The 27329-nt window shown below is 33.6% G+C and overlaps 1 protein-coding gene across 9 annotated transcripts in view; it reads right to left on the minus strand.

Moving 5' to 3' along the window:
- Nucleotides 1-27329, minus strand: part of sns (nephrin adhesion molecule sticks and stones) — a 326558-nt gene that overhangs the window by 135207 nt on the left and 164022 nt on the right. For all 9 annotated transcript variants that reach the window (XM_073988663.1, XM_073988662.1, XM_073988661.1 and 6 more), the window contains 2 exons: nucleotides 24180-24347; nucleotides 23956-24087 (listed from right to left, as the gene is read on the minus strand). In XM_073988663.1, the coding sequence (XP_073844764.1) occupies nucleotides 23956-24087; nucleotides 24180-24347 (300 nt within the window). The remainder of the gene's footprint in view (nucleotides 1-23955; nucleotides 24088-24179; nucleotides 24348-27329) is intronic.

The raw sequence follows: 27329 nt of genomic DNA on the forward strand, positions 1-27329 counted from the left end.
ATGAATTGTTACAGTATTCCATCAATCAATTAGAGCGAGTTAACCACAGTATTCAACAAACGTAAAAAATGTAATTTTTTTGTGATTAAATGACATTTTTTCTTGATATCAAAAGATTTGCTTAAAAAGTTTCAATTCAGGGAATATTGTTAGTAATGTGATTTCTATCGGCTTATTTGACCATTTGTTATTTATTATTGGCAGAGAGTTTAAATAGTTCAAGTTTAAAATTAAATGAAAGTGGGTTCAAAACTCCTACAAAGTTTCACAATTGTTTACGATTGAGACGTCCCACTCAAGTCATTGAGGCAAAAACTAATCTAATATATACGTGGGAAAATTTTATTTTATTTCGCCAGCCCCAAAGGAAATAATGGTTTAGTTCGATTTACTTTGTCTGTCTGGGTACTTCCCGATTTGGTACACACTTTGGACATCGTAATGGACAATAATGTACACATGTATACATATGTAGTTCTGAAACCTTTCTAACAATATTCAATTTATTTTTTTGCGCTTAAATATATGTAGTTGAAGAACTGACTCAACTCTAAATACAATAGTATAATTTTTATTCATAAGCTCAAAAGAGCAGAAATTTCCCATAAACCTTACAGACAAAATAATAATACTATCCGTATTAAGTGTAGGTGTTTTATTTCGTCCTTAAATGGACGAAATCGGTTTCAAGACATTTGTAGTCGATTCAGACATGTTAGTCTGTCGGGTCCAAGGATAACAAAACTGTGATACGGGAAAATTATGCAGGGCTTCTGATGTACCAATACGGTTTTGTTGGAGTCCATTGGTGTATTTGGGTCAGTTCACAAAGTGATTTCATAACGTAACATGTAGAGAAAATATACTATCTTAGATTTTCAACCTTAAACGAGCACAATTTTTTTCGCAACGGATTTCAATGATTTTTCCTTTAGAAGAGTCGTATATTATCTTTTAAATAAGCCATATATTGTTTTTAAATCGGTTAACAAGTGCAGAGTTGAAATGTGATAAGAACGCATTAAAAATATTTTTCCTCGGGCTCCAAGCTGCTTAGGAGATACCAAACAATATACGTATTTACTATTACGAAAATGAAATTTACTAAGCTTTCGAAGAAAATCAGTTGAGTTATGCAATTTTTTGTTTAATATTACATATTTCTTAATATTATAATCCTATTGTGTATGTTTATTATAATCTTTATAGATAATAAAAATCATCCAATACTAAGAATTTTTTGATGCAAAAGCCCTTACTTGTGAGATTTAAATTAATTTATGTAATCGAGCTATATGACCTAAGGAGATTTTATTGAAAAAGTGATACCTAGCGAAGTCCAACACATCAACCGCTATGCGACGATCGTTTCGTTAACTGGTTAGGTTAACATCATCAGGCATATAAGAGGAAAAACTATAACTAAGTCTTTTATTAACCGATTTAAAAAGTACATTGCTTGTTTGAAAGATATTATTCGTTTCTTCTAAAGATATTATAGTTAAATTGAAATTCGTTGAGAAAAATATAACTTCTTTTTTCTTTTTTTATACTTTGTTATACTTTCTTTGGTGAAGTTGCAACCAGACACTACACTTTTTTCACATTAATTCGAAACATTACAGGTGTAATTCGTAACATTTCATTTGTAATTCGATTATTCTATTTGTAATTCGTAACATTTTATTTGTAATTCAAGAATTCCAATTGTAATTCGAATTATTCCATTTATAATTCGAAATATTTCATTTGAAATTCGAATTATTATATTTGTAATTCGAATTATTCTATTTGAACTTCGAATTATTCCATTTGAAATTCGAATTTTCCATTTGTAATTCGAATTATTCTATTTGAATTTCGAATTATTCCATTTGTAATTCGAATTATTGCATTTAAAATTCGAATTATTTTATTCGTTATAAAGTGACTATTTTGAGTGGAAGTACTTATTTTTGGTTTGTAAAACGATTCGTTATAGATATTTATTTTTTAGATAACGTTCGTTACAGAGAAGTTCGACAGTACTTTTGAATACACTGTCCAACGGATTTTTATTATAATTTCCATAGAAGTTTATTTTAATAACCACATATGTAAAAATTGTTTTAAAATTGGAATATGAAATATTGTTTAGCTATTTGGCATTTAAGTAAGTTGTAGTGCAAACATATGACTTATCTACGAATGCTACAAAATCTCTTAAATATGACCTGAAATCTCCATACTTTATCACAATTCTTATTTTATATTTTTTCTTCTATCCTCCGTCTAAACCCATATTCCAAGATACTTTACAAAAATTCTAAATCACCTTTGTCAAAATTCATATTTTCCAAAAGAAAAGTATTTCATTACACCATAAAGGTATCTAAAGTTTGGGTACAATTACCATTTCTTTGATCTTTGTTTTCGTATGTTGGTATTTTGCTCACAATTTTTAGGTCAAACGAAACGCGAAACATTAAGCCATGTTACACCCTTCTGATTTTCCGTTTAATAAAACACACAAATTGTGTCATGACTTGGTTGGGAGATTTCTTTGTTTTTCGAGTTTTAATTGATGTCCTATATCGGGTGTTTTAAATACAATTCTCCCATTTGACGAGATGACTTTTCGTTTTGCTTCGCTCTTCCCCAACAACTTTGAGTGACGCTGAGCAGACAGATCATCAGCAACGTCCTCTTCGTCATCATTGCTGCAACCACAATTGAAATGTTTACAAACGGAGGAAGTACTTTTAGCTTTCAGTGATTATCCCGCTGCACTACTGGCTCATTCGTGACACACGGTAGTGGTGTACAATACATTGCAGTTGCAACAGAGGAACGGACGGACGTACGTTATGATAGGTAGGTGTACATTGTTTGGAACACTTTCTTGTGTTGCTGTCCTACATATACCGGCATATTCAAACACACACAAACAAATATATAATGAACAAATACATACATGTGTGCCAACAACCTTTGTGAATGCATCAATTTGAGCATGTGTTTGTGTATCTTGGCCACGTTGTTTTAGTATTTCAATAGCTACAGTGTGTATTTTGTGGCCGATATTGTAGGGCATTTATGAGAAACACACAGAATCACTTTTTAGTTACAGTTTTTCTATTGTGAAGTAGGGGAAATTGTAAAAAACTCTTTTCCTTTCTTGCTTGTACCAACAACACCAACAAAACATATCATCATTACATATGGTGTAACCCTAAATTTACAGTAGACCACCAGCAAATTGTGAAGGTTAGATGCTTTAGGATGCATATTATATTGGAGAACAATTTAGAAACATCCACCCAACTTGGTTATGAATGTTATTATCTTTAAATCCACACTTGTATGTTTAAGAATTTGGTTTGTCTTGCGATTGTCATAATACTTTAGACAAAGATTGTACATATTGTTATCTGTGCAAATGAATTTAAGAGTAGATATGTATATTGTACGTATGCATGTATGTATGTGTTATTCTGCATTGGTAAGAGATATGTAAACAGAACCATTCCATTTAAGCTTCAACCACATACATTTTAAGCAAACATTGGATGGAAATTCATCCATCCATTGAATGCGAAGCTATCTGCACACTCATCACACAGAGCCAAACAAAAAATAGACCAACCAACAAACTAATGCATTTGGAAAAATTCCCACATTTAACCAAATTCACCGATAGTTGTGTTTGTGTAAAAGCACGAGTGTCTCTGGTAAGTAAGGTAAGTTCCAAATGATACTGTGTAAAGATCATCACAAAGAGATATTTTAAGTGCTTTAAAGGTTTCTATTTTCTTTATAAAGAAAGGAACTAAATTCACACAACATATTTGTTTATATGGTATAGGACTAATTGTATAATCATAAAGCATGTGCAATAACATCAATTAAACCCGACTAAAACTGGAAACAATGCACAGTGGATCCACTTGTATGGATAAAGTGGCCAAAAATATTTAGAGTGTAAAAATCAAACCATCGCGCCGGTTACAGCTTTGTGCTGCTGCGAATAGTGTTTTAAGAAACCACGAGCGTAACATTCTCCCCCTTTCCCCTCTGTATACCACGGTTAGTTATATGCTGTTAATACAAAATGACATGAACAAAGGTCTCGATTATCTTATGATGCAAAAATAGGCTTGGGGAAACAAAACAATCTCCGAAACAACACAAAATCCAACAAATTTTGCGGATTAAAAAAATCAACATTTTTGTCCGAAAATTGATAAAATTTTTAATATAGATCTTATAACGTTCTTCCTGGAAGGCCAATACCGCCAACGTAAGACAAATTTGGAAAAAGATTTCTTCATCTTGCCACTGATGCCAATTATGTTAATGTACGTGATCAGATAACAGAGTTATACGTTAATATATCCATAAAACCCTATTCTGGGGCAGCTTTAGTCAGCGGCCCACCATTTATAGTCTGGCACTAGATGGCAGCTGATTTTAATACTGAATAATCTTAAACCCATGAACTACGTTGGAAAATTATTCCCGAGGTATTCACTGGTGGGCATCATGACTAAAACCTTAGGTCAAATTTAAGTATATGATCGAATTGGCATTACAAAATACACTAAGAAAATATTCAGCTAACTAGAATTCCACAACACACTAAAACACTATTTTTTAATGAAAATTAAGCTATTACCTCCTCCTTCAAAATTCACTATAATATTTTGCTATACGTATTAGTTTCGAATATATTTACTGGCACATAAAATATATATTAAACCAATGCTCCGACTTTTGAAGCTATTCGTAGGAAGAGCGCGTTCGAATGAAACAAAAACGAATATATTTTTTAAAAGGTCTATGTCAGAGTTGCCAGATGTTGTACCAAAATTTTTACATTAATTTTCTTATTTTTGGCCAATGGGTGGATCCTCTGTGCATTAATAGGTACCCCAAGTTCTTTTGTATACTTATGTTCACGAGAGGTTTGTGAGGAATCGGATGTTCAAAATCGGGGGAATTAACCTATTAGCTGGAAAAATTGGAATATGTATTTATATGAATGCCTCCCGTAATGGGAGCACTTGATTTACGTATTGTTACGGAATTAACTGGTGGATTTAAGTTAATTTATATGAATTTCTGTTAATTTACAAATTTGAGTTGTACGGTATATTTTAATTAAACAGTTACCTTATTTGAAACATTTTTACAACAACATCTACTGCACATAATTTACTACAATCATGTAATTATCCCTTAATCTTAATTTCCTCTGTTTATTTGTACTCTTTCCCATATTTGTTTTGATCATTCAATTTAAGCTTAATAAAGCTCCGTTCCTGTACTTTTTTATGGTAAAATGTGCAAAAGAGAGAACTGTCAAAAATGAGTTCAACGCACACATTTTTCCAAAATGTACGGGAACGGAAAAATGGCAGAAACGTCAAAAAAGCTGGAACAAATGTCAAAGCCTGCGTGTCAGCCAATCAGAAGCCGGCAAACATGTTGCACATTTTTACTCGCTCAAATGTGCAATGAAATGAAACTATATATAGTAGTCATTGGAGATTTAACGAAATTTGCATCAATTTTTATTCTAAGAGCGTTAATAAAGGCGTTTTGCTTTTCCTTTATAGTGTAAACTAAAATGAATAAATTCACTTTGGCAATTTTGTTGAGATGTGTGTTTTCCATACTATTTGTATGTAAGTCGAGCTTAATCTCATATTTGTTGTTTTCAAATGTAATAAAAAATAATTTAAAAAAATTAAGCTTCAGTGTTTTATTTAGAAATGCACTTAAAACTAAAAAATAATTTGTCGCTTAGCCTCAATATATACATTCTTTCTCATGATAGAATCTCTCAAATAAAACGCTTGCATTTAAATTATGAATGATGGCAAAATTAAACGGCAAGCGTTTTATTTGAGAGATTCTATCATGAGAAAGAATGTATATATTGAGGCTAAGTGACAAATTATTTTTTAGTTTTAAATGCATTTCTAAATAAAACACTGAAGCTTAATTTTTTTAAATTATTATACCCTATACCACAATGTGGAAAAGGGTATAATAAGTTTGTTTTCCCAAAAATTCATGTAACGCCGCGAAATATTCGTCGTAGACCCCTCATGTGGTATACCAAACTTCATATCTCGACGAGATAAAGCGATTTAGCGATGTGTGTCCGTCCGTCCGTCCGTCCGTCTGTCCGTCCATTAAAAATTGTAATCAAGCTAGAGGCCGCAATTATGGACCGATTGTCACGAAATTTAGTATGGAGGTCGGGTTTGGACCAGAATAGAACTGATTAGTTTTTGGCGATGATCGTGAAATGTTAAAGGGATGAAATGGACCAAAAACAAAATTTTTGCTCGATTTTGTAGCCGCTCTGTAGGTCGCAATAATAGTCCGATCGGCGCGAAATTTTAAACGTAGTTTTGGTTTGAGATGAAGAAGTAGCGTGCAAGTCAACGGTATGATCGGATAATATTTAGCGGGTTAAATTGATCAAAACTTTTGTGTGAAAATTGGTAAAATTTCTAATGCACATCTTATAACAGCTAGCCCGGAAAGCTAGTGCACAGGGATAGTGGTATAGGGTATCACATGGTCGGCCCCGTCCGACTATAGTCTGTTCTTACTTGTTTTTTTATTTTTAACTTTTTAGTAAATACATTTTTGACCACTGAGATCCCCAAATGCCGAATTACAGCCCATTTGAGCAGAAAATGTAGATTAAAATGCTTGAAATTGGGTGGTACAGTTATATGGATGCTATATTAAACCTTGACCTACGTCCACAATTTTTAGTGGGGAAGTTCCTGGACTATTGAGAACCCCCCAATGGCAAGCTACAGCAAATTCGGGCTAAAAATGAAGACAAAATCCTCAAAATACCAGAAGTCGGGTGGTACCGTTATATGGAGGCTATAGGAAAAATGGACCCATATTGGTTTTGGTTTCATATTCATGTATTGTCATCTAAATCTGAAAAATGTGCAAAGTGTAAGTTCGATTGGTCAGCTGCAACCGTGCTAAAAATCAGTTACCAGATTTTAAAAGGGGGTCAAGTTAGACACCGTAAAAACACTGTAAGAATGGACCAATATTTGTTTTGATTTCATATTCATGTATTGTCATCCAAATCTGAAAAGTGTGCAAAGTTTAAGTACGATTGGTCACCTGCAACTGCGTGAAAAACGAGTTACCAGATTTGAAAAGCAAAATACCGGAAATCGTGTGGTACCGTTATATGGGGGCTATAGGAAACAATGGACCCATTTTTGTTTTGGTTTCATATTCATGCATTGTCATCTAAATCTGAAAAGTGTGCAAAGTTTTAGTTCGATTGGTCAACTGCAATCGTGTTAAAAATCAGCTACCAGATTTGAAAAGGGGGTCAAGTTAGACACCGTAAAAACACTGTAAGAATGGACCAATATTAGTTTTGATTTCATATTCATGTATTGTCATCCAAGTCTAAAAAGTGTGCAAATTTTAAGTTCGATTGGTAGACTGCAACTATGTGAAAAATGAGTTACCAGATTTGAAAAGCAAATTAGATAAAACACTGTAAAACAGTGCAAAAATGGACCAATATTGGTTTTGATTTCATATTCGTGTATTGTCATCCAAATCTGAGAAGTGTGCAAAGTTTTAGTTCGATTGGTCAACTGCAACCGTGTTAAAAATGAGTTACCAGATTTGAACTAAACACACACCAAGGCAAGTTAAATAAAACACTGTAATAATAAAAAACAACAAGTTTAAAGTGGGATGTAGTTCAAATTGATTACTTTTGGGGATGGCAGAGAAGGCTTGTTTCGTCCAACGCCACTTGGACTCATCAGTTCTCTTAGTTCTTTGTATTGAAACAAAGAACCCTTCCCCAATTTTATGACGACTCGAGCTCAAGAATTCGCATTTAAACGAATTCATCAGTCACACTTATTCTTGAGCTCGAGTCGTCATAAAATTGGGGAAGGGTTATTTGTTTCAATACAAAGAACTAAGAGAACTGATGAGTCCAAGTGGCGTTGAACGAAACTAGTCTTCTCTGCCATCCCCAAAAGTAATCAATTTTAACTACATCCCACTTTATACTTGTTGTTTTTAAATTTGAAAACAACAAATATGAGATTAAGCTCGACTTACATACAAATAGTAAAATGAATAAAGTTTTTCAAAAATTCTTTATGGAGAGATTATTTTGTGAGAGAATTTCCACTTGTGCATTGAAAAAACTTCGTTATAGAGAAGTATTCGTTATCCGTAACACATTCATACAACAGAATATGTGAGATATTACTCATATGTTGATCTGTGGTATAAAAGAACGCGTTTTCGAAAAGTACAAATAGAGAAATTGAACATTTTTAGATTATTGAGAAGGGAAACTCTAACATAAAACGATTTATCCATTCTTCCATCCAAGCGAGATATATCCTGTTCTAAAATCCTCAATATATGATGTTCTACAATGACCAACCGAATCGATTAGCATATTGGCAAATACACATACAAAAAAATGTAAACACCAAATGTGACAGAGGTATGAAATATGAGAGTAAAGAAGGTATAATAAAAAATGACGTCACAATGTTGAATCATTTAGCTAAAACCGAATGATCAAAACAAATATGAGAGAGTACAACAAAAACAATAACAAAATTGAGATTGATAATAGTGAGTTAAATTCAGCAAGTGTTGTTCTTAACTTGATTCAAATAATGTAAATGCTTAGTAAAAATACATCTAAATCAGCTTAAATTTACCAGTTACCTTCGGAACAATATTTAGTCATATCTTTCACAGTGAATGTCACCATTTGTTTTATTTTTATCGAAATTTTGTGAGCTATGATGATTAGACGGGTTTTGGCAATTGAAAATGGCAATGCATTAAATTGCGTCGACATTGAATACGTTTTAATGAGTGACAATGACCTGCTTAATACTTTTATTACGCTTACCAACAAACAAATGGCTTTGTTTTGTGAGGCATTTATTTTCTAAATCAGGTTTACAGTCTTCTTTTATATTTATGCGAATTATTTTAATAAAAAATATCCATACAAAAACACTCACACGTTGTCAATAGCAAGCGACATCTGAATAAAAAATCCGACCATGGTGTGATTTTCCACTTCAGTAAGGGATGTCGGCTCCTTACGAAAATATTTTTTGAAGGATTAGGCTTAAAATTTTATTCCATTATCGTTGATAATACTTAGATTGACTGACAACGAATTTAGAAACAACGGCAACACCAACAGTGAAATATAATGCCGCTAAAGTAGGGGCATTATGAACACAAGCAACAGATTTTTGCTTCAATGTGACACAAGAACACAAGAAATACTTTAACATTAACAAATACATCATTATATATTCTATATACTTTTCCTTTACTTTTCCCCATGTCCTCTGGCATGCCATGTTCATGCTAGAATGAATAATACGCTTATTCTCTATATTCAGCCTCGTTATATAGTGTTTGTCATGTTGCTTCCACTTCCACTTCCCCTTGTCGTTCTTGTCCTTCTGTTCCTATTGCTTATCTAACATTATTTCATTGGAAAGGATTTCTTAACATTTTCTGGCATACATTACCGTAGTTCTCTTGTCTTTTGTTTTGTATATCATCATGGTTTCTTTTTCAACTATGGTCTACTGTGTGCATGTGATGCTTTGTACCTTAAACAGGATTAAAGTCTAAGAGCAAACACTCAACCGAAGAGCGACAATGACAATATTGCATTACCATTGCACAACCTAAACAACGAAGAAGGAAAAAATGAAACGAAACATTCAATGTTTTCTTTTTTGTATTGTTTAGTTTAATGCTAATGTCTTTGTACTTCTTGCGTTTGCTTATTCCCCTCTTTGATTGTTACACTACACAAGAATTTGATGGAAAAAAACCAAGAGCAGTGCAAAACATTCGTCCAGGATTTCTAATTTGGCAGGGTCTATGCATACATGCACTTAAAGCTGTATATGAATACGTTTGTTACAGTTATGTTGAAAATTATACCACCACCATCTTATACATAAATGTCACACAAGAAGATGCCTTAAAATCTTTAAACAATTTTTGTTATGCTTGCTTTCCTTTTAATGATTTTGGATAGCATAAGAAAAATTCTGCTACATCTTTTGTTGTTAAATGTCGGTGCAAAAGCGTATAACGCAGAAATAGTACGACGTCAAAGAATATTAAATAATACAAAAGAATAGCATGCTCAAGAACATACATTTATCGTATCCCAAGCTGTTTAGAATTTTCTTGTAGGGCCCGAATAAAGAAGAATAACATTATTTTGATTTTAAGTGGCATTAAGTACAAATTTACAACACACTACAAGAAAACAACGACTGCGACAAGAGAACACAAACTCAATTACCTCGCGAAATAATTTGACATAAGAATGAGTTGGTAAAATAGAAATGAACGAAGTTTCTTTCAACTACATTTGTTATATTATATTTAAAATGGGTAGAATAAAAAACTTAAAAACATGATCGAAATGAAAAATGGAAGAATGTAGCCACTAACTTCAAATGATCACAAAAAACACGATTTGTCTAATATTCAGTAATAAGCACGAGCTACATATTTGATTATGCCATATGCCTTAACCCATTTGAAGGCCGTGGTTTTGCTTAATTTTGCTCATTGAACCTTTCTGACAAAGCACACAAATTTGGTGATTCTGTCGTTAACATGAATTCTAACAGTTTCAAAATAAAACATTCCAACTGAATTGACATGGCATTGAACAAAAACAAAAAATAAATAAATAAAAAATAAAAAACTTTATAAATAATTCACATTATTATTATTGTTTTTACTTTATTACTCAATTTATACAACATTTAAATTCATTTATTTATTGCTTCATTAAAATGCGGCCTTTTAGCATTACTGCAACTCATCCTTAAGCGACTTCATCATAAGGACTACGCACAGATGCTTGAAGTATACGACGACTGATGTTGATGGTGATGATGACAACAACAAATGACCGTTAGCATTTTAAAAGAGATGAACGATGAATGATGCACAGCCGCAACGGAATCTTTGCTAAGGGAAAACTCACTCGAAATTGCACACACCCATACTTGGCCAGCATTTATGTAAACTATTTTTTCTTAAATAATAAGATACTTGACCTCAAGGATGTGCCATGGAATTCACTTCAGATCATGGATATAGTCAGCCATTAGGCAGAAAGGGATATCAAGAAAATCAACAACAACAATAGCAACAACTAGTGCAGAAGTCTGAAGCAAAAATAAAAGATCTGAATATTGAAGAAAACAAAGTGCTTTATTCATTTACTTGTGTTTCATTCTTATTTTTTGTACTTTCTGCAACATTTATTATAGAATTCAACTGCGTTGTTTGCTACCGTTTTCGTTGGTCCCTCTTAGTCTTATTCGGACGAATTCTTATTGCTTTTATTTACGCCTTAATGAACTTATGGCGCTACTTTTTGCTCGAGAACCAATTCACCCACATCAATTTATATTTCATCGAATTTATTGGATGATTGAAGCCACATTGATAATATGTATGGAAATTTACATTAAGGATACAATTCTCTGATCGTAATCATACATTGAAGAAATTCGCGATTTAAAATATTTGCAAAGGGGGAACTTGAAAGTTATGAAAGGCTCTACTTGAGGAAACAGATTTTTTAACAATTTAAGTAAATCAAAATATTTCGTGGGCAGTTTTTATGGGCCAAAAATGGTCTAAAACTGAATTTTAGCTTAGAATCCAATGCAGATTTTAAATATATTCAGGGGCTGCTCAACCCAAAATCCCAAACAATTGCCAGATTCGGGTCCTGTTTTTTATGGGTGCAACAATGTAACTAGGAAAAAGTATCAGTCGACTTTGCCAACAGGGATATACCATCAGACAGATATAATACCGACTAACACAGGCAAAACCCCTAAAGAAATGGTCGGACATCGTCCATTTTAGAATTGGATCAAATTTTTGTAGTCATTCAGTTTGTCGCGCTCACCAGCCATTTTGTTGGTTTAGTAACCTAAATCGATTCCAAATTCTCTGAAATCGATTTCGTTCAAACATATTGGTGTCAAAACCCGTTATTTCGTTATTATAAATGTTGAGAGTATGAAAAGGCATTAACTGCATTGCGACAAAATTGTTTGAACTTTAGAGGGAGGGAGCGGACTGTCTTCGAACTTTATCAAAAATTAGCAGAAATAACCCAACAAACCAATCGTAACGAAATCGGAACAAAATTCGAACGCTACGTCCAATGTCGGATCCGAAATCCTAACGATATCTTAACGAAAGTTATATGAAGTGGTTGACATAATTTCGGAACGAAATGTCGAAGCGAAATCGGTCGATTTCCGAACGAAATCTGAAGAAATTTTTTGGGAAATTCGGAAGGGAAATTTTATTCCGACATTTGCTCCGATATCTGAACGCAATCGGTTCAAAATCTGAACTATTTCCCCTCCGAATAATCGTTTAGAAATCGGAACGATATCTGAACGACTTGCTTCCGAAATTGTTCAGACGTGTCGGATAGATAACTTTCAGTTTTCCTATGCATAAAAAGGACCAAATTAGGTCCACTAGTTGCAGAGGAATTCAAGGTCAATTTTGAGTTTTTTCATATTTTGCATCAAACTATGAGTGCTTTTGAGTTATTCAAATGTTCCAAAAGAGGTCGAATACCAATAAACAAACAAAAAATTGAAACAAATTTTTCAAAAATGTTTACGTTCAAAAAATTAAAATTTGTTTAACCCCCAGTTTTTGTAACTTATTTTTGTTCGTTCGTCTATATTCGTAATAATTTAGGCATTTATAGTTCAGCCCCCAGATGACATACACATCTAATTTTTCGTATACCCGTTCCATATATCGTTAAGGATTCCTCATTTAAAAATCAGCGCTCTACATTTGCGCTAAAGCGAGTAAATCGATCTACAAAATTTGACAATTCGTGTGAGAAGAATAAAAATTTTTACAAAAACTGGGGGTTAAAATTAAAAACTTCAAAAAATTATGGACGAAATCAGTTTTTCTCTTCGAAATTTATAGCGCACCATTTTAGCGGTAAATTTTGAACTTTTGTGGGGAAACTTAAACTACTTGGACCGAATCGGTTGATCCGCTAGAGAGTTATCGTGTGCTCCAGGCAGGCAGACGGTCAGACGCACATGGCTAAACCGACCCAAATTGTCTGAAACTGCTTTTGTCCAAACATACTTGGGGTCTAAAACTACCAAGGTGTATACCTAAGGATTGAGGTCTAACAATAACGAAATTTAAAATAAACCTTGTTTGTTCACTACATTCGTGTTGTGTATGCCCTTTTTATTTACTTTTCCATACTTTTAATGCCAAATTTTATTTACACGACAATATGAGACAATAAATAAATTTATCTCTTTTGTAAAGATGTCTACTAAAGAGCGATTTGCCAAAACAAGTTGCAAAAAATCACATCACTGCTTTGGGCAATTTGCGAAAAAAAACGAATATTTCATAACCTGTTTATTTGGGTAACACTCATGACATATTTTACTTTTATTTCATTCTTTCAGGTGTTTCCTTACGCGTTGTTTATGGCATATTTTGTTGTTGATGTCTTGGTATTCGAAATCTTCACTTTACTGAAAATATTATTCCAACAAAACTTGAGGTGAGAAAGTAAGTAAAAGAAGTGGAAAACAAGTGTGCAAAAATATACAATCCCTGTCTATTCATCTTTTGCCATAAAGTCAACTTAAAGTAGAATACATGTAAATAAATACAGACAATAAATGTTAAAAATTGCCTGACATGTTTAAAGGGGTATTACGCAGCGGGAGGCCAAGCTTAACTTTTGAAAAAAATGTCTGCCATCACTGGCTATAAGTAACTCATGCAGGTATGTATGCGCTATTACTTCAGGCATTTACAACATAAATCTGGGCAATTTAATTTGGCATATTTTTCAATGGGTTATAAAGTGCAACCGAGGCATCAGCAAGCCATCATTGAAACTTTCACAAACATACATACCACCACATACATATCTATTTTTTATTGGGCGACAATATTCGTTAGACAATTTTTTACTATCTTTCGCCATGACACCATCAAGTATGAAGGTTTTTATTTTGGTTTGAAGTAAATTTCGAAATACGCACACCATCACCATTGCGAATGTTCACGTATAGGTTTATATCATACTGAGCATCATATACGGGTGCTCTGTGGGAGGAGAAAATACAGTGGTGAGCAAAAAAAAAATAAATCCACATGTAAGCTGACATGCCAGCTATAGAAATCAGACTATTTACATAGAAATAACGAGCTTATAATGGCATTTTAAATAAATTGCCATTGAGTGCGATAAAGACAACAGTCAGTCTTAAGTTTTGCTTCACCTACTTATGGCCGGAGCAATAAATGTGATTTATAAAGCCCGTATGAAAATAGGGAATTGATTCTTAACAGATCAGTTGGATGTACAAACATGCTAAAGTGTTCTGAGATACTGATAAGAGGAAATGAATCAACTCAAAGCTTTTTATTTTGAAATAGCTTGGAAAATAGTCTATTTAGTTTATATGCTAAAGAAAGATGGATTTGTATTGAACCAGACATTCCATAATGGAGGTAATACCAATACATCTGTTTTATGGTATTTGCATATATTTGTTATTTTCATTATATTTAAGGTGTTGTTTTATAAAGTGGCTATTTTCAAATATTTATGTGTAATATAGCCTGTCAGATAATCTCACAGGTGTGTTTATAGATATTAGCCTATTAATTTTTAAACCCATAAAATGTTCTTTATTCGCTTAAATGAATCAAACAAAGTCATGTGAACTCTGTAAGATTTAACACCTAATCTAGACTTATACCCCGTGTGCACTTAACCGGATTAACCCAGTGGTTTTGGTTTTCAAATGACAATTCCATAGCGTAAACGTCAAATAAATCCTCATAAATAAGGATAACCCTGCAAAAAAACTCTAGTGCTAACGCCGTTTTAGACAAATGTTTAACGAAAATCTGAAATGGCTCAAAAAAATTCGGTTCGATTTGGGAAAATTTGTTTATATTGGGCTGGGAATGGTTATGTAACAATAACACGGCCCTACTACCAAAAACCATAATATTATCCACATTTTTAACGCCCACTTAATATAATTCCACTACATATATTGGTTACTAATAAGTCATTGCACTAAAGTGCAATTTAGTTAACTGCCACAATAGCTCCAACGAAATAATTCTTAATTATCTTGTGTGACTCTTTACTTAAATACTTCAGTTTTTGACGACAGATGGGGCTTGCTACTGCTGGGAGTTAACTACACCTGTCTTGGATACTTTTGTCTGAATAATATTGTTGGGAATTATTTTCGGAAGCTATCTTTGTAGTTGTGGTGGTTAATAAAAAATAAAAAATAATTAATTTATCTACATTTTCGGCCAAAATTGACTGTAATTTGGTTATGGACATCGCAGTGGTCAAACAATTTATTTACTGAAAAGTTAAAAATAAAAAATAATTAACAAAATTAAGTTTCAGTGTTTTATTTATAAATGCACTTAAAACTAGAAAATAATTTGTCGCTTAGCCTTAATAAGTATATTCTTCCACATGATGGAATCTCTCAAATGTAGGCCGAAAATGTAGATAAAGCTTTAAATTGCCTGAAATCGTGTGGTATCGTTATATGGGGGCTACACCAAAATCTGACCCATGTCCACAGTTTTTGGTGGGGGAGTTTCTGTACAATTGGAAACTCCAAATGCCAAGTTATAGCCAATTCGGACTAAAAATGGAGACAAAATCCTCAAAACACCTGAAATCAGAATGAATGGACCCATATTGGTTTTGGTTTCATATTCATGTATTGTCATCAAATTCTGAAAAGTGTGCAAAGTTTCAGTTCGATTGGTCAACCGCAACTGTGTTAAAATGAGTTACTAGATTTGAACTAAGCGGACACCAAAGCAAGTAAAATAAAACACTGTAAAAAGCGTTAAGTTGGCGCGGGCCGAACTTTTTATTCCCTCCAACATGACATATTCTGAACTAAAATATAATTATTAGATTTATTTCTGTTACGAAACTCCCAATGCCCTGAATTTGTGATGAGGAAATTTTGTGACCACTGGGAGCCCTAAATGCTAAATTACATAAGACTGAAAATTTCGACAAAAACTTCAAAATATCTGAATCTTAGAATTTTACCCTGATCAAGAATATATCTACTTTGTTATCACCAATACGTTACACAAATACCGATAAATGTATTGTAATTTGCCAGTAAACGGCGAACGCCCACAGCAGTTTCGGATAACTAGTGGAATTTGAGATAATAAGTAGAAAAATAATACTGAGCATGTAGTTAAACAAGAGAAATACATATGTATCTCGCCCGTCGATTTTGCTATATGGCTTTTAGAAGCGTATGTACGTGCAACGAGACAGTTTTTGGAATCTTTATGGGTGAAGTCCACTGGTGAAACATTGCAAATTTTCGAATCCAAATATTAACTCAACCATAATGACAAGAATATTTTTAATTCTGTTTATAATGCTTAGTGGAATCACTTACTTCAAAAGATACCTTGACTAGGGTACTAATCATTTTAAATTACTTTTATTTTCACGATTGAAAAAAATCCTTAAGATGCACAACTCCAAAAACGAAATAATCAACAACATCATACCACCAAAATGAACTACCATTGCAATCACCAAGATTATTTCAAAGTTCTGGCTGCTGATCAACAAAACATTGTTGCAAAATGCGGACAGAATACACAAGGGACAATGGAATTAGAAGCAGGAAAATGGCAACAATGTAGCCGATATTATGACAACTGTGCCATTTATGATACAAATATTGCTTATTGCTGCAGCAACAGCAGTAGCAGCCACATCAACCGAGATCCTGCTGTGATAATTTGCTCTTGTTTTATTACTGGCTTTTCTATTCATTTACTTCGACACGACAACCCACTCCGACTCACCCCGCACGACTGCTTATGGATTCATTGTTGTTTTAAGTACACAAATACATGCATATACATGCGCGTGTATGTGTGGGTGTGTGCGACTATACTTTCTAAGGATACCCATCACACTGTGACACTTAACCAAGTGTAAAACTAAAACTCTACTGTATTTAATAAGCAAACAATGGAAGAAGCTATGATGGTGTCGAGGAAGAGTAAAATGCCACTTACAGGAGGCGAAATAACAACAGGCCGAAAACATTTCAACCCTTTGCAATCTAAACAACGGAAGGAACAAAAAAAACGGTAACAGAAGTTTCTACAACGGCAATAACAACAACGCACTGCCAATACCATTGTACTCAGATTTAAGTCTTATTATGTTTGGCTTTTTGTGCCATTCATTTGTTATTTGGCCAAACGAGTTGAATGTATGACAGAATTTTTACGCCTAATCAACGTTGGAACTTCATTAAAGCTAAGAAGAAAAAAAAAAAACAAAATGAAAAAGGCAAAAATGCCTTAACACAAATAGGGGCTTAAATGTTTAGGCAAAATGATCATAAAACTGCCTTGTTTAACTAAGGAGTAAAAAGTTTTTAAAAAACCAACGTTCATGCTAAATTTCGTAATACCCTAAGAAAATATTCAGGAATGTACTGCAAATAAATATAAAAGCAAAAAACCGTAATTCTGTTTTGAACTTTTGGATTTAAACTACTTCACTATTGAGTGTAGGGTACAGAAAACGAAAGAGAAAATTTGTACATTTCTAATGAAAGCTTTTCAAAGTGATAACGGGGGAGGAAGGTATTGTTTTAATGATTTTATTTGGGTTCAGTACGGAAATGCATAAACACCAGCGAGGAAATTAGGATAGACGCGTGTTGGTTATCACTGAATTGACAACGGTACTGTCAAGGGAGATTGTAAAAACAAAACTCATCTCATTTGCAGACACTTTGATAGACATGGCTGCAATTAGCTTTAGCAATAATATCATTCTCCTTAAAATGGAGCAGCGACAATGGATTTGTGTTGGATATATGTGCGGATTGGTGGCTGCTGTTGAGTTGAATGGCAAGATAGAACGATGAACGATGAATAGCTTTCACTGCAGTTATATCTAAACGTCAAAAAACATTAACATTACTCTTGCTCTCCCCCCACCACTTCGGCACCTACAACTTTTATCATAGCTTACCGGACATGAACAGTGGCATATAACATAAGTCATTGGGAAAATAAAAAATATACAAAAAAGTACTTTCATAATTTTGCGTTCTTCACAATCACAATGAAATAAATGATTAATTTCCATTTGGAAATAATAAAACAAGAACTCTTGTACCTATAATGTTTTGTGTTTGCTAAATATAAATGCGAATTGGCGTAGAAAATGCAAGTAAAAATTACAAAAGCCAAACAAAATTTTGTATTCCAAGTAGGCTTTATAATTAGATTTTTTATAATCAGATTGGATTAGAAGTAAATCAAAATATACCTAATTAGGACAGAAAACGTAGCTCAAATCATAAAATTACTTAAAATTATTAGTAGAACAGACCACCAAGAAACCCAAATGCTAAATTACAGCTTATTTTAGTCGAAAATTTAGAGACGAACTTTAAACGGCGCCAATGTTCTAATTAACAAGCAAAAAAGTATAAGTCGGCTTTGCAGATAGAGATATGCCCTCAAGCTATATGAATTGAAACTTTCATCTACGGACAAATCGAATACCGGCTACAAAAGCAAAATCTTTTTCCACGGGGGTTTCAAAATTGTGTGACCCTTATTGTACATTTGACCTGCAGACAAATGTGGATTATGCTTAAAGTGTGGCGGAAGAGGTACTTGAATAAATGGATCGACGTAACCTATTTTGGATGAGGATCTTATTTTGAAAGTAATTTTTTTCGATAGATATCGCGCCCACTAGCTATTTCAGTTGGTTATCGTATAACTTAGAGTTTTGGGACCACTATGACAGGAAGCAAGGACTTACCCGCGAATAACGTAATATCGCTGTAAGCAGGACCACAACGAGTAACATCGGTATGAATTTCCAAAAGATCTACGTACAGACCCTAAACTGCACCTAAACAAAAATGTTGAACTTTTGTGGGGGAGGTACCCTAAGGAGGAAACCAATATGGACCATTTTCGAACTAAACTAGAAATCGGTTATTAGGCTAAGCGTACTCAGGACAGTTTGACATACGACCTAGTGTTGGGTTGTTTACTGTGACTTGGAAAAATGGAATTTACCTGTGAACATTTTCGTCCGACAATTTTCACAACTTTGGACGTGGATAATCACGGCAAGAGTACATCGACCAAATCAAATCTTTGTATATCGATAAAGGACCATCCTATAGCTCTATGAAAACTGGTTTAACGAATTCAATCGTGGCCGACATTCCCTAAAAAACGAAGTTCGTGATATTCGTCCAAAAAACAGCCGGCGCCTGAAAATCTTTACCCGTGTGTGAACGGATAATGCATGATCGCATTTATTCCACCAACTAACATTTGATATTGCATGAACACTTGGCGGCCAACATGGTATTTTTCTCGTTGGATCCCGTGTTGATCGGTGCAAGCCATTTCGAAAAAATATCATCGCGGTGCTCCAAAGACGTCTATAAAATGGATCCAGGTGACGAATCATGGAAATATGCGTATGAACCAGAAAATATCAGCAATCGCCAGAAGATGCTGTAAAAGCGTTCAAAAACCATGTTTCGGAGGTGTCTCAATCAAGCCACTGTAAACAACGCAACACATCGCTCATTTACTCAAAGAGTGACACATCCAGAAAAATCCAGTTTCGAGAAAAACGGGTTTTAAGTTAAAGATTGAAATTTGACTTCCAAACTTAAAAATATTATTACAAAAATAAAATAACTACTTGGACCATAATTTGCAAAGTGCTAGCCAGATATCAGTGCTAAATTTCTATGCAAGATTAAGCATGAATTGAAGTGTTTTAGTGCTTCATAATCTCAAAAAACTTTTTTGTTGATTTATACCAAACCCGTAGTAAATGATCTGTAACTCGGTGAGTTTTAGAGAAATCAGCATGAACATTTAAAACAAGGTAAATGAGAAGTCGTAGAAAAATATAAATTGCTAACTCAGAAAACGCATTTTTGAGTTATGCCACTCTTTGAGTAAATGAGCGATATGGTTAATTAAACTGCACTGAGTACGTGTAGGCTTAAAACTGTCAAACTTTCCAAGAAAATGTCAAATGACGCCTTGCGACACTGCGTGTTGCCCAGAAAGTTTTCTAGTGACCCTAGTACAATTCTAGTGATTGGGGCAGCGAACACAAGCTGCTACAACAATATTTGAAACGATTCGGAAGCAGAACTTATACTAAATTTTGTGTGGGAGGTAACCGATTCACGATGTGCAAAGTATGGACCAAATCGTTACTCCCTTTTTGTGCGCACCTGAATTTAAAGTTTGGACAAAATATTACGAAGGCCAAATTTTAGACCAAATCGGTTCATCCATTCAAGAGTTATCGTGCGCTCCAGCCAGCCAGACAGACGGACGGACATTGCTAAATCGACTCCAAATTGTCTGAGACGGATTTCGTCAAAATATACTTTGGGTATAAATAAAACCATTATTTCCATGAGGCACATTTTTCCCGTATGAAAGCATAAATGCTGAGAGTATAAAAATTTTTCCTTAACCACTTAAAGCTGAAATGGCCATGAAAAGTTAAGATAGTCGGAATGTTTATATCAAAACGTAGGCTATTTTAACATGTCGATGGAAAAGGAAACTCAGGTGCTAAAATATAGAGTTCTAGCTCAACTATTGTGGACGCTAAAGTGATTACAAAAGACGGACATTGGTAGATCGACTCAGAATTTTTACACTGATCCAGAATATACTCGTATATACTGTTACGAAAGTAAATTGAGAGATAAATTTCCGACCATTTAAAAGTTGATTGGGAACCGATTTTTATTTAGCATTTAATTTATTTTAATCAAATTTACAGCAACAATTACTGTATAGAATTTTCTACCATCATGAAATTCTCGCTCTTTACTTTGCTATTGTTGTTGTAATATCTCCTCATATTTGTTTTGATCATTCAGTTTTAGCTTAATTACACTGTGATACAAAAGTGGACAAAATTTTTTTGCAGGATTTCTGATGCACAAATTCGGTTTTGTGGGAGTCCATAGAAGACGAAAATACCTTTAGTTTCTTTGGGTCACTTCGGGTTTTGATTTTATAACGGTAAATGTAGTGAAAAATGGGCTTTCTTGGATTTTCAAATTTAAACGGACATTACTTCTTTTTTCCACAACCGATAAAGGAAATATAAAGGAAAATATGAAAAAAAAAAACAAAAAGTTGAAACACAAAAAATGCCATAACGCATTCATTTTTCAACGGATTTTGTTGGTTTTTTGGAAAGCCAACTAAATTTCCTACTTGCTAACTGTAAATAATTGTACTGTTAGGTGTCATTTACGCAGCCTAGAGCACAAGGAAAAACATTTTACTGTTTTTTAATGCGTTTTTGTCACACTTAAACCACTATTAATTAGCCATTTGTTAACCAATTTTAAAAATCTATGGCTTGTTCGAAACGCATTACTCTCCCCTTTATAATGAAAAACAGTGTGTGCAAATCGGTTGTGGAAAAAATTAGTGTCCGTTTAAAGTTGAAAATCCAAGAAAGCCCATTTTTCACTACATTTACCGTTATAAAATGAAAAACCGAAGTGACCCAAAGAAACCAAAGGTATTTTCGTCTTCTGTGGACTCCCACAAAACCGAATTTATGCATTAGAACCCCTGCAAATTTTCACTGTAGCACAGTGTTATTCTTGTACATTGAGGTCCAATTTATTATTACCCCTTCTACTCTCTCGTATTTATTACTTCTGCTCATTTGTTGTTTACATTCATCCGTCTGTTAGATGTAGATATGCATTTCGTCACAACATTGCAAAAAATCCTAGATTGATGATCCTAGAACAGTCTACGCTTCAGCGAGCGAATATAAATACGGGAGAATAGCAACTGGGTGAGTGAGTTGTAAATCATACCGCAAACTAAAACTGTCAGCTAAGTTAAGTGTAACTAACCTAAGTAAAAAAGCTGTTCGCTTTGTATAGTCAAGCTGTGTGCTTAGTAAAGTAAAGACGTTTGTGAATAAGTGAAGTAACGTTATAGCATTGTAAGACGCGTAATCTAAACGAACCCGAATTTTATTTGGTACAAATCGTATCAGAATAAAACAACATCTACACGGAGTTAAGTTAAACATAATTCCGTAACAATACTATATGGGATCGCAAATGATTATTTCGACGAATAACAACCACAAAAACAAACTTAATGTACCTTCTATACTTTGGTGGAGATAATACAAATTGGGATAGCTTAGCGCCTTTTGCAATAATTCTATTATGTGACGATCAACACCAACATATTTGGTATTTATATAAAGCTCAGACGGTTTACTTTTATTCTACAAACTGGATAGCTGTGCCTCTTTTCTAAATCACCAGAATATGAAAACTTTTGGTAACACAATAAGGACAAATGTAATGCTTGGAAGGTCTTCATAGGTACTTTTGTTTAAAAGCCCCAATCAATGCTGGGATATTTACCATTCCAATTAAAATCCAAAGAATGGGTAAATGGGATAGATTATCGACTATTGTGACTTAGGCATTCTTTTGGAATACCCCCAATGGAAGCAGAGATTTTCGCATAAGAATAATCTTTTTTTTTTTGCACACATTTTTGGATGGATAGAAGGACAAACTCAGACGGATCGAATCAATTCGCCGATTCATTAATTTTGGTGTACATAAAGGTGAGTCTGCGACCACTACGCCCATGTGCCACAAACTTTAAATACCCTCCCCACACTGTGACGCAGTGTACAAATTTTGGATAAATTGATTATACCCTTTGAATAAAAGTCATTGTATAATGAGGATGGCACTTGGAAAATCCTAGGCCATTAAAACCTTGGTGAACAGCAGGTCGTGTGTAGGAAGAAGAAAAAAGTTTTTATTAGGTTCGGTGCGAGAACTTTTTTCACCGAAACGGTATCAGGACAACGTTGCCCACGTGGTACTGTTTGGGTACTTTTTTTAATTATAGCCTATGTTCCCAAGATAACTAAATGACAAAAATTTAGTTGACAAAACATTAATGGCATGTTTCACTAAGATATTCGAATGTTTTTTAGACATATTTGGTAATTTTTTTAATAAAACAAATATGTTCCACAATAAAATAAGTTTGGTAGTAATTCGAGCGAATTTGAATCGAATTAGAGAAAGATTTTTTCCGCAGTAAACAGTCTTCCACAGTATATTATTTTTCAACACGGTGCTACATAGAATAGTTATCTGTACACAATTGATATTTTTTACATGCATTGCTAGATTCTCATTTTATATGTATGTATATGAATTCATACATAAATATAATCGCTCAACAACAATTTAATTATATAGAATGTATTTCAATCTAATCAAATTTCCTTAGATTCCAACGTACAACATTTAACCACCTAAGTAAATTTCCCTTTTACAGTAATTATTAACTAAGTATTTGGCAAGTGCAGAATGCACGACACATGGATTACAAATTAATTATGCGTATACATGCAAAACGACTAATGGAATATGCCGGCAAAGTGTTTGCTTTAAAATTCGCTTAAATCATAAAGGAGAAGAATATAATGGTTTTAATAGTCCCAACATCTCCTCCTTCGGTGCTATTTTACCGACAGTAAATATTCACACTAATTGAAATGTTTGGAGAAAGAACGCTCACATTGTTACATTATTGTAAATCCAAAGACAGATTTTAGATGATTTAATGGATTCCATTACATCACCTAAGTAATCCTATGTATTCATAAGTAAATGTGAATTAGAAATACATATTATTTGCACTTACATAAAACATTTACTGTATGCGTGGATACAACATTCTCCGTGAGCTGCATATTGAGGCCGTGACAAATGACAACCAAGGAACGTTTGTTGGGCTCAATGACGGCTGTTATATTTGAAACGGTAATCCATCCACCTAAGAAAAAGAAATGCATTTAAGTAGAGATACACATTTAGATTGTGTAAGAACAGAATTAAGTGCGGAGTTTTCATGTTGGAGTTACTCACCTTCAGGACTGACCACAGTTCGTGATGTCGCATTCCGTATTTGACGTCCTCCCACGGTCCATTTTATTTCAGCCGGCGGATTTGATGGCGCAGTAGTACATGTGAGAGGTACCACATCGCCCACTCGAGCTTCACTGCTGCCCGATATAGTGACATGTGTTGGAGCAACTAAACATCAGAAAAAAAAAAACAAAAAAATCATTAAGTAAAATGTTTTCAAATTTTCAAATAAATTTGGCATAAAATACAACAACGCCGTTTATGATAAATTTGTATTTTTTAATATATTCACTTCATAAATGCATTAATATTTTAACAGTGTCGGAAACATGGCCGACCATATGCTTTGCTATTGTATGCAAACTATGGTCGCATTTAATCATTATATTCGCTTACATACATACGTATATTATGTATGTATTAAAAGCAAGAAAACAGTCCATACCACAGTGGGTGACACGAATTTTATAACAAAATATTCCATAGAGTAGAGTACAGCGAGTTTAACACACATCTGTTAGATTGTTATTCGTTTTGTGTAGAGTCATTACTTTGATTTATGATGAAGATTCGCAAATAAATTTATTCCCCAGCATACACAACAACGCTTACACACAGACTAACACATGCATATTTATGATGTTGAATATATTTATATTACAACAACTGGTCTTTATAGGCCTAATAAAGCTGATTAGGCTAAAACAAAATTAGTTGGTAGCTAAATGACAAAATAAATCCAAAACAAAACAAAAAAATATTGCAGAGAGGCCTTTAGGATACATAGATTATAGGGATGTAATTAAGTCTTAATTGATATATGAATGACACACACCAATGCTCTTTGTATGGAGGCAGTAGAAAAGGTGTGGGTTGCATATACATACATATTGTGCTTTTATATTTTTTAGTATAACATATCAGTGTCAATATTGTTTTTAGTCATAGTTTTTTTATTAATATAGCGAATTATGAACATGTATATTAATTTTGAACGCATTTCAGATCTTATGTTTGTTTTTTTTTTCGTGACAAACTTTAATTTATATTACCTATATTTAAACTTATGAGTCAACAAAAAAGTTGTGAGAAATTAACATATGAAATTTTTACATTTAATGACTTTGGAATTACGAGATATATATTAGGAGTTCTGAGTGAAATCGCACACTTAAACTTATGAGTCAACAAAAAAGTTGTGAGAAATTAACATATGAAATTTTTACATTTAATGACTTTGGAATTACGAGATATATATTAGGAGTTCTGAGTGAAATCGCACACTCTTTGAAAAAAATGGTTTTTGATTTCCTTTATTTTGTGCTGCAAATTGTTTTTTATCGTCTATAAGCTTAAATGCAATTTTCAGGATTTAATATTTAAAATCTATTTTTATCAATGGTTGTACTCTTCGATTTTGTTGAAATTTTTTGTATTAAACTACGATCAATGACATAAATTATCGGCAATAATGTATGATAAATATGTACACTTATATCCAAAAATACAACGAATGCAATTTTTGCACCGTGGTATATAGAAACAATTTTTCTGGCAAATTTGAAAATATTAATAAAAAGTATTTATTCGAATCCTGCTAACAAATGGATCTCAAAAAATTTAAATCGACATTTTTCAATTTGGACTGTATTAAAAAAGTTATGGGTATTTGCAAAGTGCGATATTTCTGCAACCATTAGCCAAAAAAAAAAAAAAAACTGAAAATGCATTGAAAAGTTCTCAGTCTGTTGTCTTCTGGCGCAGTCTAGAATTTTCCAAACCTAAAATCAAGTTAGAGCATATCAGATCTTTAGGAATCCCTATAAAAAGGAGTCCCCATTAACTGAGGATATATTTCTGTCGGCAAAATCGACGGATTTTTGCCGCCATACTTGTTTTTATTTTGTTTTCAGATATTGACTTTGTCAATAAACTTTGAATCAAACTCCGTTCTATTATACCCTCAGCCTTTAGACCATCCAAGAAGGGACAAGGTAGACTTCTCTCATATCAATGAGTGCACCCCGATTCTTATTAGCTCAATGATATGGGATCTACAGATTATCGCCGAGTCCGAACGGAGTGTCTAAGATACCAATTGTACAGAAGTTTTACATGGCTGAAACTCAGGAAATGTCGACAACATTACTGACGGGTATTTTGCCACCGTTGAAAAATTGTTGGTGTTGCCCGGCCGGGGAATCGAACTCACGACCTTCAGTGTACAAGGCGGGTGTGCATATCATTGCAACACGGTGGCATATGTACACTTTCATACGACCAAAATGTGCTTCATCGAAATAATGTTGTTAGACTCCAAGTATGTTTCGATAGACAGACAGATAGACGGACAGACAGGGCTAGTCCATCTGTATGTCTGGCTGGAGCGCACGATAACTCTTGAACGGATCAACCGATTCGAAATTTGGACATGGTTATATTTTATACAAACTTATATCAAGTTAAAAAAGTCTGTTCACTCCTCGGGTACTTCCCCTTCAAAAATTCAAAATTTTTCGATAAAATGGTGCGCACGATAACTCTCGAACAAAGTAATCGATTTGGTGCGTACATTGTACAGTGTAATATTGCCACTCCTTAACTAAATGTCCCTTTCCACACAAAATTTAAAAACTTTTCGCTCAAGTGCTGTTTAATGACAGGTAGTTTTTAAAATTTTCGCAGTACGTTGTACTCGCGGTCCTAGTTACCTTACAAACCTAGATCAAGTTCCAAAAGGGTTGTATATCGGACAACATCTTTCTCATAAAAGTTTAACATTTTCGCTGGAATGCAGTTTACCGATTGTACTCATTGTGATCCTGTTTAAAGCGATATGAAATTTTTGCGGCAAGTCCAGGCTTCCAACTAATATGACTGCTTGACGCTGAAACTTTTATTTTCTGTTTGTATATTATTGCCATTTTATGTCAGATATTGGAATATTTGGTGAGAAATATTTACTTGTTTATGCTAATATTTTTTTAGCTGAGGTGAAAAATCTGATTCCTCTCCGTTCTTATACGTGTATGAAAATTTCGGGACATTAAAATCCTCGTCAAAATATGTATTTCCGGTATCAATTGTGTGGTTTTCAATGATGTTCTTAAATTTGTCTCTGTCAATTTGTGATATATCTATGCCTGAAAT

The sequence above is a fragment of the Musca autumnalis genome, unplaced genomic scaffold (assembly GCF_047663935.1).
Source record: "Musca autumnalis isolate F117 unplaced genomic scaffold, ASM4766393v1 scaffold_5, whole genome shotgun sequence".
NCBI classification, from domain to species: Eukaryota; Metazoa; Arthropoda; class Insecta; order Diptera; family Muscidae; genus Musca; species Musca autumnalis.